General features: G+C 39.9%; 1 protein-coding gene across 1 annotated transcript in view; it reads left to right on the top strand.

Annotated features, from left to right (window-relative positions):
• The window catches only part of LOC113477638 (cytochrome c oxidase subunit 7A2, mitochondrial), a 3,855-nt gene extending 3,364 nt beyond the window's left edge, over positions 1-491 (top strand). Inside the window, exon 5 of the mRNA XM_026844077.1 lies at positions 259-491. Within this exon, the coding sequence (XP_026699878.1) occupies positions 259-317 (59 nt within the window). The 3' untranslated portion in view covers positions 318-491. The remainder of the gene's footprint in view (positions 1-258) is intronic.
• Positions 492-14,716: the final 14,225 nt, after the last annotated feature.

The following is a 14,716-nucleotide window of genomic DNA, read 5'->3' as shown; positions in this document are numbered from 1 at the left end:
CCCCCCTTTTTTTTTTTCCCCTATTCCTTTATTTGTATGCAGTCTCTGAAGAAGTATTTAAGAATTGTGTTTTTTTTCTCTAAAATATGAATTGCAAAAAAAAAAAAAAAAAATCATTGAAATGTGGCTACAGAAATGTGTCTGAATTGCAGCTGCTTATTGTCAATATTTCTTCTGGAACAAGCTGGGAAAGGAAATCTGACTTGAAAGGAATTCTGTTTGCCATACTGAAAATATCTTTTCTGTCTCTTAATTCAGGAACAGCCTATGTTATTTATGAGCTATATGTTGCTTCAATGCCCAAGAAGCAGAAATGATTCCAGTTCAGGGTGCCTCAGTAACTAGCATCTCTTCGTCCAATTCCATGTGACTACAATGGCAGCTTATGCTTACTAGAAGCAGCTGGCTTAATGCTTGGAATCATAATTTAATTGTAACATGTTAACTGCAATCAATAAAGCAGTTTTTATGTTGTGTTGTGGTGGTCTGGACTGTATTGTGTGTTCTACATTGGAGTGCTTTTTACTTCCAGTAAATGTACGTTGTGTTGATCAATATGCAAATCTTTGAACTGTGAACCTCTTTTCTTTATATGCGGTTTATGTTAATACTTCAAAGATGAGTTGAAGAGCGCTGAATCCCTATGAGAAAATGATGTCTTTGGTATAGGAATTTCCTTTCTTGCTTTAGTGAAGCAAATTAACCTTGTAATAAATGATTAGATTAAACCTGTGTGAAAATTAATTTTGAGGACTTGATTATATTGCATCTTTTCTGTCAGCTGCTGGAAGTTGACTGTAATACATCTACAAATAGAGGAATCTGATTCCTGATCACCATCCAAGGGTGACATATTTTACTATGTAGAGGTGATAACACTGTCCTCTGCAACTGCAGGGACTTAGAAGTAGTCTCATTTGAACTTGGCACCTTCATCTAATAGATTTTTTTCTTTTCCAGTGGCTTTTCTCTGTTACAGCTTAATGGAACATCGTACTTCCTGCAAAGAATGAAGATTTCTAAGCATGTGAATATGATTAATGAGTGGTTGTATATTTATCTTGCTGCCCATGAAGTCAACATATGTGTGTTCATCATGATTAAGACTTAGTAGTCTCCCAACATTGCTTCATGTTTCAGGTGATTAAAGCCAGCTTGTTCTCAGTCACTAGAGTAAATAAAGCAATCAGTTCTTTAGCATAAAATAAGAAGAAAAGTTGACTGGCAAATTTGAGGGTGTTCTAGAGCAAATAGTACAGTGGAGGAGGGGCACAGTAAACATTAATACTAACTGTACTAGTGCACTGCTAGAATTTCTCCAGTGACTGTTAATTAGATTGTTGGTTTGATCTAGGCTGAACTCAACCCTATCAAGACAGAGATACTGAAGATATTTAAGGCAGTGCTTGTAAAAGCTTCAAATTCTTACAATTTTTGTAAATTTTTAATGCTTTTTTGGAAGAATTTCTCCAGCTTTCTCTAACTTTGAGGATAGGCTAAATGCTTAGAGACAACTCTATCTATGAATTGTACTCTTCTGTAGTTTGAGAATAGGACTGCCCCATGTCTGTAGGGTAGGAGCAGATCTAGGTCATAGGTACACACCAGGTTAAGTGGATTAGGTTTCAAACAATTGTAGCATAATTCAGGTTGGGAGGGACCTCTGAAGGTCTATTAGTCCAATCTGCTTATAACAGTGCTGCTGCAGAGCTGTGTTAGGTTGCCCAGGGTCTTGAACCGTCACATGAGGAGTATCTCCAAGCACAGAGATTCTGCAGCCTCTCTGCAACTTGCTCCAGGGTTTTGCTGTTCTTTCTCTGAAGGGTGTCTTTCCTGTTCTGGGAAACAGGAATACATGTGTTAAAAGCGTTCCTACAACAGCTCTGAAGGCAGCCACAGGGGCACTTGACTGCTTCCATCTAGGTGATCATGAATTTTACAAATTTAAAGGGGAAAGCAGGTTATCTTTCAATGTCATGTTAAGACTGCTCATAGAAAATGAGGTAAAAGCTGTAGGCATGGCTGAGTTAGGTTGCTGTGACTCTTCTGTGTCAGGGTGTCTGTCAGTAGCTGCCGCTTCTAAAGTTCAGTCAGCACTGTGGTTTTCGGGAGAGCTTTTTGCTCTGCTCCAATGTAATTTCTACTGGGTTGCTCCAAACTTTCTGGCAGCAATTTGAACCATGTGCCTTAAGCTAGGTTATATGCCTTAGCAATAAGCATGGTTGAGGAGTGCTCACCTGTTCTGTTTCTCCCGCAGAACTGTATGACAGCTCTCTGAGTAGGTACAGGCACAACAGAGGGCTGATAATGATTTGATCATGATAATTTCTGAAGCTGTCTTCTTTTGGTGGCTGAGGTGGTGTTTATCAGCTTGGTATGACACTGACAACCACAAATGCAGCTGGAGATCCATTGTTGTCTTGGGTGGAGAAAAACTTGATTGTGGTTTAGAATTGTGTGGGGATACCCAGTAATAACTATTAGCTGCTATCATGTATTTAGGAATAAACCTTGTATCTGAGGTAGCTAGTGCTGTCAGGGAAAATGCCTGCTCTATGAAAACTGTTTCTGGGAAGCATCTGCCAGTGAGTATGAGAATCACTTGTAAGCTCCCTTGATGCCTCTTACTAGTATGACTATTGCAGTTACTGGGGAAGAACACCTCTGGGAACCAGTGGTAGCTGTGCATCCCTAGTTAGGTTTTATGTTCCTTACACAATTTGTGCCTTTGTAGCTTGTCTGTCAAGTTGATACTTGTGGATTATTATGCTGATAGTCTGGTATTGGCTGTAAAAAACAGCTTCTAAAAAAAATTCCATCAAATTAATCCTTTTGTTTCTCTTCACAAGGAAACAATGGCTTTTCCAAAATGTGAAAACATGCACAAACATCTAGCTTCCCACTACAGTACTATTTTAAGCCTCTTGTGGAGTAAGTTTGTTTAGAATTTTTCATTGCTATCCTGGAGAACCAGTATGCTTGTTAAACTTGAGGCAAACTGGAAGAAAAGGGCCAGTGTACTGAGAACTCTCTAGGATGTTGTCTTTTTTAAAGTCTTAAAAAAGGACAGTTGGGGAATACCCCTTGATGGTAGTGTCTCTGCATAGGTGGGTTTGGCCAACTGCATAACTAAAAGAGTAAGAACTGCTTGGATGAATATCTCGAAAGGGGCTTTGGGAAATGGGGTACAGCTTATCTTGAGATGAACATTGACAAGGAAGAGAAACTTCACAGCATAGTGAACATACATGGTTCACAGCATGTGAAGGAATGGGTCTGCTCTCTACAACACTGGTAAGGTTTCTGCTTCTCCCATGTGCCCGGAGTTCCTACCAAGATGTGGACCGAGTGGTGGGTATCTGGAAGGCAGCATAATGAAAAGATCAAAATCTTTAAAAAGCCCACATCCTCTCCTGCCTGCAGGAATTACGAAGAATATGGAAAAGAGGACAATGGTTTAAATAGTCTAAATTATAAAAATTCTGTGATGAACTAGGTGGTAAATGTGTATTTCTGTGTGCACCCGAAGCAGAACATGCAGCCGTTCCTGTTCTCCCAGTCAACTGCATCTCGGAGTCTGCTGTCTCTGGAATGGCTGCAGCTTGTGAGCGGTGCTGCCTGCTCCCTGGTCACAGAGTATGTAGGGTAAATGCAAGCTAGGAAAAACCTTCACCACAGAAATTTATAGACGGAGCCTTGAAGTGTTATTTAAATGAGTAGCAAATGACAAAAAAATGTTCTGGCAGAGGTGTCTAGTAACCCCCAAACGTGTCCCTGGAGCGTGCAGCTGGAGGCAGGCTGGCATTGCCAGGGCCATGCCGTGCTGCTGCTGGGTGTGTGTGGGGTGGGGTGTGCAAGCTGTGGGTCTTCTGGCACTTCTGGATTTTTTTCTGCTGCAGGGGCAGTTGAAGGATGAAACCAAACAAGACTCATGGTCAGCTGCTCATCGCCATATTCTGGGACTGCATTACAAGGCTAACAGGGAAATTCCTGTCTGCTGTTCAGTCATGTGTAATTTGTTGCAGGCATGTCCACATCACAAGCTGCCAGGAGGTGCAAACCAGGTGCCTATACTGCTATACTGCCTTTCTCTAGGAAAATGCAAAAACAGAGTGACACATCTTCTCTAGGGCTAAAATTAATGGAAAGTGTTTGGAAATATCTGAAGCCCTTACCTTCAGTCTCCTATACTTAATATATGAGAAGAAAAGCAACATCTATTACTCCTTGCTAATGTGAAAAAATTATTAAAAAAATAAAATGGTAATATGAAGTCATGGACTGCTGGCAGTTAACCCACTCAAATTGTGTGTTTTTCTTGTCTGATTCTGTTACTGCAGTGCTTAATTACCGTCCTTAAATCAATATTTTCTTGTTAGGTATTATACTGATGTACAACATTGCTACATAACTGCAGTCCTACTTTTGGTTGTGTTTAGGCAAAACACATAGTAGCTCTCCTCAAAACAGGTTTAATGTAAAGTTTATTTTTCTATTTTTCTATTTCATGTAAAATTTATTTCAGTTACTGTTATTAGAAATGGTAGCTATGATTTTTTTTAATATTTTGCTTTAAAGGATGGGAAAGCCTCTGGGGAGCTGAGGACATGGGAATGCTGTCCTGGCTTCCAGTGAGCTGGATTGTTCTAAATGTCACCCCCAAAACATTCTGCTAGATAGGCAATGAGTACTCCATCTCTTCCACTTCCCTTGCTACCCTGTTTTTCATTATCTAAGCTTTTAAACTTGTATGGTTTTAAGGTTAAAAAAAGGAAAGCTTAGTAGCGTGCTAGCTGTGGCAGAATAAAAAAAAAAAAAAAAAAACTGTAAGAGAAATGACTATTCAAGTAATAATCAGATGAAACAGGCAAAAATTAGATCCTCAGTATTGCAGTTCTAGGTTACAAATCCTTTCTGAGACTCCAGATGTACAGACCATGTTTTACTTTCTCCATTGGGAAGGTAGCTCAGAACTATCTACTCTTAGAACTGTGCCCTGGGCTACATTTTCTTGGCTGCTGAATATATGTGTAGATCCAATTAGCCTGACGCACACAAAAATTTCCCCAGTAGAAGTCTGAGCACTAATAATACACACTGTCATAGCACTGGCTTCCTAAAAGATAGCATGAAAAAAGTTCAGAAACTCTCAGAAATTAAAAAACACTAGAGAGATCTCTTAAGTTCATGATCTTATTTGTAGTTTTTTCTTTTTCAACAGCCCAGAGTAAAAATAACACTTTTCTAATGTTTTTCACCTTGGCTGTCACTACTCTGAACTATAAGAAAATATGATGATTTTTTTTTTTGGCATCTTTTGTATTAAGCTGTCTTTCCTTATTCTCCCATTCTTTCTCTATTCTCTTACATATCAAAAGAGCTGGAGGTTGACCTTCATACTTGCTAGAGTGAATCAGACTTTCAAATACAAAATCAATCTGATTAACCTGACTTGACCCTAAATAAGGTATCTAGGGGATGAGTAAGTCAGAACCAATGTATCTTTTCATGTGCGTGCTTGTGCGCTTATTTTTTAAAGGAAGTTTCCTTTAATAACAACACCACCTTCCCTAGTCTAACTTGCTTGAGCCTTTCCCCTTATTTTTCTCAGTCAATTCTGCTGTAAAAATAATGGCTTGTCCAGAAACGCAGTCTGAGGAGAATCTCTTGGCTGTACTGTACTTTTTCTGAATGTGAGTATTCAGGTCTTCAAACTTGGTGGGCAGTGCATAGTCTGTGATATATGTTTTGGTCTTGTCCCAATATTTTTCAAGAGTTGCTCTTATTGTTCACAGATTTTCTATTAGACTAACTGATCACAGGCTTCCCTGGAACACATGTAAAGCTAAAGCACAATTGTATCTATTTTCTCAGAAGATGCATCCTCACAAAAAGAACCCCAGTAATTGGCTGGGGTTCCTGTTTATAAATGTTGTGACAAGCCAAATTCACTCACAGGGTCTGGGGAGGTACTTGAGAGAAGGGTGTTATCCCACTGAGTCCCCAGTCACACAGTCCCAGTTTTATCTCCTTGGGAAATACTGGTATTTGTATACAGTTCACTCAGATCACAAAATATTCACTCCCATTACATACAGCCTGGTATGCCCTACAGAAAACTGCCAGAGGGCTTAATTTGTCCTTTGCTAATGTCTTTCTTTGAGTTCCCAATCCAGCAATCTGAACTTTCTGCAATGTCCCTCCTCTGGTTTATGCAGTGCATGTAGTTATCTTTCCTCTCCCTTCCCAGTATTTGATTGTTTTACTGTTGTGTTACCAGCTTTGGCATTTTTGTTGGTGAAAATGTCCCTTGTCTTGCTGTATCTTTTCTGGCTGAAGAAAAGGCAAGATGCTGTCTGGTGGGCATGGAAATAGTTGGAAAGGGATGATCCAGTAAGATCCAGCAATATTTAAGGTTTATATACACCAGAACATGGAAGGAACTACAATAGAAAAGACCACAGGAGGCTTGGAGGTTTAGAGTTATGCAAATTAAGGCTTCCTAAATACCATAGTTACAAACTAAGTATGAAGTGAACATGGTCAGAGTATTGCTTTAAAAGCATAGTGCAGCATAGGTGCACTCTCTCTCTCTGAACAACACGCATTTAACTGCTAACAGAGCAAATGTAAAATAAGAGAGTAGAGTGTCTTGTGATATGTCAGTCTAATGAAAGGGTATCCTTACGATTAGAGTTGTATTCAGCAACATTTGTCTTCTTGAGGCTGTCTATGAAGCTCACCTTGAGATGCAGTTCCCTGTGATTTCACCAGGAGCAGCAGCAGAATGTTTTCCTTGAAAAGAACAGTAAAGTGTTCGATTGAGATACTCTATATAGGCTAATCCAACAGTGTTTCAGCTGCCACAAGGATCCAGAAACAATTTGAACTGTCTCAATTTATTTGGGTTAAAAAATTTGTAGTGGACTTCTCAGGGCCAAAAGAGACACGTGTTTGTCCAGTTTTAACAATACCTGAAACAGCAGCAAAAAATGTAAATACTTGTAGATGGGTATCTGTCTTTTTCCACAGAAGTTTTCCCCCTTTAACCAAGAAATCTGGGCTGCACAGGACAAGTATGTGATCTGCGAAAAATGATCTTAGTCCCAAATTAAGATTCCTTTGAGTTTCTACGCAAATCTCCTGGTATCATTCTCATCAGTGTGACCATAACATTATGCATAGATATTCAGAGATGCATTTTGGAATAAATGGGAGAGAGGGAGATTCAGTGCTGCTAGAACTTGTCTCACCTGATGAGACAGTTTGTTCCCAATAACTGTGAGCAGCTTCTGTTCCTGCAGGGGTGCAAGGAGGAGCTTGTGATTCCATCAGGACCTTTAAGCTATGAATGTGCTCTTTAACTAATTGAGTTATAGATACTTATTTAATATCAGAATGGCTCCACACTGTTTCATCTCAACATGAACACTTACTCTGGATGACTAATGCCCTGGGACCTGAAGTTTATAATGGAAAGGCTGACACACACATGCAATCTTATCTATTATAACACTATGCAAAAGGGAATTATATAATTAAAACCTTTTAATGATCTCTGTTGCTCAGTGTTAAGTTACAAGTCCCAAAGGAGCCAGGCCAGCTTTGTTATCAAGGTTTATTCAGTCATCTCTTAGGAGCAGTAGGGCACATTTTGCTAAATATAGTGGTGGTGTGCTAATATGTGCTATGTGTGGAGCATTGCACTGGGACCAATGTGCCACAGAGCTGGAGCGCAGTGCACTGGGAGGTTAGTACACCTTCTCCCTTTGGCTGAGATTTTCAGAAATAAGGGCCTAAACTTAGACTCTTAAATCCATACTCAGACATTCACATAAATAGACTGATTTTTTAGAAGAGCAATACCAAGAAATTCTCTTCTATTAAAAACAAAGAGAAAAAATATCTTACAAGAACAACAAAAACAAGAAGAAAAGATTATTTCTGGAAGTAGTACTGAAATGTATGGCCAGATTTATGGGACAATAAGAGGGGAATCACAACTTTTGGTTACCCCAGCTTAATTAATTATGGGGTGTAAATGCAGTTTCTAAAAGGAAGTCACAAAAAATTGAGAGTGTTGCAGGAGAGACATCAACTGTAGGGCTAGGCTGTAAAAGCTTCTTATAATGTATTTTACAGAGTTAGGCAGGAACCTCTGTTATAATCTTTACTTCTCTGGGTCTGAGATCCAAAAGCAGAGGGGTAGAGACTGGAAATCTCTACCATCTAGACATCTTTTGATCAACATGAGGCACATTTGCTGGTCTCATTCTGGTTCCCAGTATATAGGTGTTTACATGCCAGACTATGTCTGGCATCAGCAGAGGACTTGGCTGGCAAAAATACCAGAGCTTAAAAGCGCTCAATCCAGTTGGCTAAACGAGTGTCTAGCACTATCTCAGGCTATATGTGAGGCATTTGCTTCGGGCTGACAAATACAACAGAGGAACTGCAGGAGACTCGCACACTTGTGTTATAGCAGCTGGGGGCCTAGCAGATGCCTGTGCCACCCAAACCAGCACTGGGCGTTTGACTCTGCCTCCTAAGTGGTCTAGTACAGTTTGAGATGTGCAGCATCTATGTGTCCTGGGCTGTAGCTAGCAGCTCCATAAGAGGTCTCAGATGCTGTAGGGCACTCAGATGGCTCTAGATTGCAATGTTAAAGTGGCTGAGCCAAGTCCCATGAACAGTGGGTGGCCAAATTGCTCAGGCACTGCTGAGTTTGTTAACTACATCTTCAATCACCCACTGCAGAAGTTTAGATGCTGGGATCACATGCAGGCACCTAAACGTATCTTAACACATAGTCAAATGCCACCTGAGGTGACCATGCAGGACAGGGCAGTGGGCACAGCTGATGTTCACAAGCAGTAAAGCTGCGATGGTGGGTCATGTGTCAAGGAGCACAACTCCCATCTGCTTTCTTGGCTTCTTGAGAGGTTAGAGAAGATTCTGTAGTTTGGTCCCAACAGCTACTCCCAGCATAAAGAAAGGGACCTCATCTTGCAGTTGCTGATGTTCATAACTGGGGAAGAAGATCATGATGTAGTAAAGCCCTATGTTGTGATGTGCCTTAAGTAGCACTTCACCCAAATTTCAAAGAGCACTGGGCAGAGGGTAAAGGAGCAACAGCTCAGATTTACCAGCTGAACATTTATACTCTAGAAAATGTAATAGCAAATGATAGAAAGAACTTGGGTGGTGTTTCAGAGTGTAATTTGTCCTTAAAAAAATCTTTTGTTTAAAAATCCCAAGCAGATGATTTTTTTTTTTTAAATACTCTTAAAAATATATATATTTTATTTTATTCGTAAAACAAAGAAGAGACACTGGAGCTAGTAGCAAACATATTTCTCTAGAGAAGAGTGTGTTATAGCAGAAATCAGGATAACGCCAAAACCAAGATGTGTTCAATAAACTGAGGTTGCTAAAAACTAGCAGATTAGTGAGGCCAGCTGGAAAGCATCCAATAGAGTGGGGGAAAGGGCATATGAGAAGAGACATTTTAACAGCTTCCTGTGAAGCCTCTCTGAAGGCTGTAGAGGTGTTGATTCACAAGAGAGACACTGAACTCCAGCAGGTGAAAAAGACTGTCAGCAAAGAGTGGGTAGAAGCTTTTAAGTAACCTTTAAAAGCAGAAACAAAACCCAGTAGTTTTCTGTTTACACAACAGAGTGCTTCTGATACTGAAGCACAGGGCAACATCTATTTATAACCCAAATAAATCTTAAATTCTGGTATTTGGAACTGTCATCATTCAACATATTGGGAAGCAGCCACAAGGCTGCATTAAGAAATGCTGATTTAAATTTGCATTGTTTTGCTCCATGTATTTTCCCCTTTAGTCACTAGCCAATTATGACTTGTGAAAAAGAAACAAATTTACTTTTTAAAGTTAGCTCATGTGGAGTTCACAAACGTCCTGAGAGGTGATACCTAGGCAGTGCTTTTAATGCCTGCATGCTAAGCTCTTGCCTGACTTTTTTTTTTCCCCAAACTCTCAGAATTTCCATGTGTCTGTCAACACCTGTGATAGGTGACGTGCAGGTGAGAGCCCCATAGGTCTCATGGTAGCATATATAACCTGTGTTTTCCAGCTTCTCAGGCCTGGTATATTCCTTGGCCATATCCTGGCCCAAGTTTTGCCTCTTGTGCCCATTCTTTTGGAGAGGAAAGAGCTGTGGTGAATTCCACAACCTGCCAGTCTGGGTGTCAAGGCGCTGAAGGTGAGGGGAGCTGGGGATGATGACGACCATGGCGTCCATCTCCCCTAAAGTTTAGAAATGTTCAAAAAAATTACATGACTGTCAAGAGTAGACATACTTTGACAGCAAAAGGTTTTTAGCAAGAGTGGTGGGGTCTGTACCTCTGGCAGTCACATGCAGGAAGGAAGCTCCCAGTTCTGGTTCTTTGATCGCAGGTTGAGAATTTGCAGAGTTTCCAGTTAATCAAACAATTATTTTTTCATACTAAACTGAGACTATTTTCATGGAATCATACAAACATAAAGACTTCTCTGGTGTAGTTGTTTTGTTTGGTTTGGTTTAGTTTTTCCTAAATAACTTTTCCTTTCACTTCAAAGTAGACTTTTACTCTGTCGATCCAACTTATTTCTGACTGCTGTGCTCATAGTCCAACTATGGAGAACATGCAACTCACCTAAAACAAGTCATTATCTATTGTCAGCCACTAGGAAACAGCTCCCCAAAGTATGCTGTTAGTACTAAGTATGGTATGGAGGATTTCTCTTTGAAGCCCTGGCATACTTTAAACAATGGAGGATGAACTAAATGACCTCTCAGGATCTTTTCCATTTACTATGGTTCTATGCATTCATTATCAGATTCTCTTGTCAGAGCGTTTAAGCTTTTGAATGTTTGTCCTGCTGAACTGACAGGAAGTTTGGGGCTGACCTTTACATCCTCTAAAACTTCTTGGAAAAATGCATATCAGGAGAGGGTGTAGCAGCAGCTGAGTATTCCCCCTTGACAGGTTCCCTCCAACCTCCTTCTCAGTCAGGAGAATAGCATCATCTCTCCGTACTCAATTCCTTTTGTGCCTGTGGGGGAGAGAAGGACAGCATCAGCCATTGGCCTAATGACAATGTATTTGGTCTTAAAATTCCCCCACTGTCATTAATTACTCCACTGCCTGCAACAATGGGATCAGATCTCTCATTAGCTACCGCAACTTGAATGTTCAGAAACTTTGAATAACATGTCCATTCAGGCACAAGATTAACTCCTCCATAAGTCTACCTACTGCCTACACAGACCCTTCTGTCACAATATATATTGATATTTTTTCATATAGAAGTACTAAGACGAATTAGCAAAATGTTCCTGTTCAGAGCTTGGCACTGCACCATTTCAGACTTTGTCGCTGATTAATATTGTGTGCTTCTTTGTAGGGAGTAATTACACTGAAACAATGGATGGGTTACCAAATGTAGGGGAACCCATGGTTTTTAACCTTTCATCATAGGTTGTATTCAATTTAGGTACTCGGAGAACATTGTATGAGAATGTTCTGCAAGTAGCAGCTAGTGACTAGTGATTTTTAAAAGTGTTTTGATGTTTTAAAATTATGTGTTTTCTCAATAGATCACTGTTCTTTCATTGGGGACCCCTCAGTCGTGTGGAGGAGTGCTTAGACCTGCATCCACAAGTCTTTGTGGCTAGTCCATTGCTGTGACGGTCATGTTAAGACATAATGTGATACCTGACAAATATACAGGGTCACTGTCCTCACTTAATTTACTTTCTTGTCCTCTTAAATCAAGCAAGATTTGTACTGGCTTCACTGGGGAATGTTTCCTGAATAGGTCAGGATTCTGTTGTGTAATAATGAACCAGCTTCTCTGGAACAAACCAACTTAGTTTAGGAATGTTTTAATATAAATTCTGTTTGTGTATATATATGGAAGAGACTATAAGTTAGTTCCCTCTATTTTTTCAATTTTATTATTAAAGATATGATATTTTTTAAAAAATGACTGAATACAAATGGCTTTTGTTAGACTCCCAAATTGCATTAAAAGGCCAGTTCCTTTCTATTTATACTTCTGGTTTTGAATGATTCATTTACTTTTCCAGTTCTACTTATTTGGAATCACAATAATATCTTACTTTCAGAGCATTACATGATGGGAAAAATCAGTTAGAGAAATTAAAGCAATAAAGAGTTGCTAAGGAAAACATACCTGGTGAGGTAGATAATTATTTTATGGCTGTAACACTCTCCAGGGATGCTGCTTCCATAGCTGTTCCATTAAATGAGTAGATTTCAGATAGAAGCAGTCCTTGCTGAACACTGCTAATTTAAGAAGCCAGTCCTCATTATGAGAGGTCAGACTAATACTGCTCTCTGAATACCATCTCTGAAATGAAATTACCCAAATAAATAAACACCAGACCGAGTTCTTCTCATGTTGCTGACTGGAAGGCTCTCAGAGAAGGCAGGGCCTGGAGGAAGTGGGTTGCCTTATTTTGTCCTTCTGCATTTTAGGGATGTAGATATAATACTGTGCAATATTAGCTTTATGACTGTTTTAATAGGGAATAAAAAATACACAGGAAAGGCTGTCCTTTGTTTTGTAAGGAACAAATGGGCCTCCTAAATGACCATACTACCACAGTGTTTAATTTAGATATGCTGTAGTGATAGTTGCAGTGATAGACCCACCAGCAAGGTACTTCCAGGGTAGATGTAGGTAAGTCACTGGTAGCAGCACAGTTTTCCTGTCTAACAACACTTAATGCTGAATCTATTTATTGTTTAATGTTCAAAGAGTTGACAGTTCTTTAATTCTTCCTCTGTGCAAAACATATACTCAGATACATATGAATAAGGCATTTACCATATTCATATGTAAAGCAGATGCAACTAACTGCCAGGAAGCCACAGAGGCCAAATCTAGTGTGATATCCACATGGAAATCATATTCGAGGTTTACAGTGCTGAAATGCAGAACGTCCTGTTTTATTCTGCCCTGGCAATGCAGCCTGAGGAAACAAAAAAAGGTGCCAAAAAAAGGTGCCAGAAACACAAAGTAGCTTGAATTATTCTAGACCCCAAACCCGTTCAAAATTTCTAAGAAGTTCCTGGTTACCAGCAATTTTATGATCACATACCTACACCAGAAATGGTCATTATTATTAAAAGCATAAATATTATTTAAAATCTTGATTTTTTAAAAAATTAAACTTTGTCACTGTTTCGCTTTATTCAGCTTATCTAGGAAAGAAAATTGCAGAGCTGGAGGGTATGGCCTTAATGTGTTTAACACGTCTAAGAAACAAGCAGACAGGAGAGTGTTAGTAAATGTTTATGCATTTCAGAAATGCCTTCTGCATCACATATTATGTACTCAGACTATGAATGTACATAGCAACAGAGCTGATTAAAAACAACCTGTTTAATTACTGTGATGTATGGAAGCACACACTCTAAATGCAGTTCGTTGGTGTATTTTACATGTAAAAGATCTCAGGAGGAGCAGGGTTAGAACGATTAGAACAAAGAGTTAAAGATAAGAAAGAAATCCTGCTGCCCTTGGAGTCAAAGAATTATTTGCTCTTGCCAGCTCTGAGTCTTATTTCAGAAGAAGAAATTAAGCAAAGCTGGTCAGCTGAGAAGAATGGGAGACAGTCCCCTCAGAAGCACCTGGGGCTATGAGGGAGAGCCTGTGAGATTTTTGTACCCGAGAGACCTACTGGTTTCAAAGTCTCCACTCATGTAAGTCCAGTTTTATGTTTAGTACCAAATTATTTAAATATTTTAAAATAATTGTTCTGAGCTATTTAACTTTTAAATAGCATAATACATATTTTCTTCCATCTTTATTTGCATTAATTGTTTTTATTAACAGAAAATCTCAGTTACCCTATGATGAAAAAATCCACAGTACATTGTAAAAAAATACTGTTGCAGTGCACAAGTGATAAAAAATGCCTCATTTGCATTAATTCACTTCCTATGGAAGGATGTTTCATTGTAATCCCTGATGTCCATTCTTCTGAAGCCACTGTTCACACCACATTTATACAGGTGTTCTTGGTGTGTTCATTCAGGAAATCAATTTTTTTTTTTTTTTTTTTTTAAAAAAGGTATTATTTTGTAGAAATATTGCTTTTACATATCAGATCTAGATAGGAAGAAATTAAATTCCTCATGCCAAAATGCTGAAAGAGAAAAATCCAACTCAACAGCTGGGCAAGAGTGTTAATAGGTCAAGAATATTTGAAAGTTTATCAGCAGAAGAGATGTTGCTTTTGGAAAGTGCATTTTATCAATACCAGACAGCTGAAGCTGTGGCGTGTCCCTAAGAGTAGCTGACTCACTCCCAAAGTGTCTGGAAATGTCAGCGCACGTCTTTTGGTTGTCACTTTCTTTTCAGCGTGTTTAGGTTCTCATGCAGATAACTGGCCTGTTACGGAAACGAAGACAACCTCCCTCAGCCCAGGAGAGACAAGCCCTCCCGTCGACATGCCCTTGACCTCCCCGTCCCGCGGAAAAGTGCCCAGGAGCCGTCGTGCCCCGGTGAACTGCTCATCTCCACCACCAGGCACTTCCAGCTCCAGGCTGGAACTCGTCCCGATTCCTCTGACAGCCGACACGGGGCCCGGCCGGCCCCACCGACTTCTCCCCGCAGGGGTCCTGAGCCCCCACTGGGGGTTTGCCCGCAGGATTTGAGGCAGGGGGCCGTGGGGAG

This window comes from Athene cunicularia (assembly GCF_003259725.1).
Source record: "Athene cunicularia isolate RWA chromosome 3 unlocalized genomic scaffold, athCun1 chr3_part1, whole genome shotgun sequence".
In the NCBI taxonomy this organism is placed as follows: Eukaryota; Metazoa; Chordata; class Aves; order Strigiformes; family Strigidae; genus Athene; species Athene cunicularia.
This window is presented reverse-complemented; position numbering and strand designations above follow the sequence as displayed.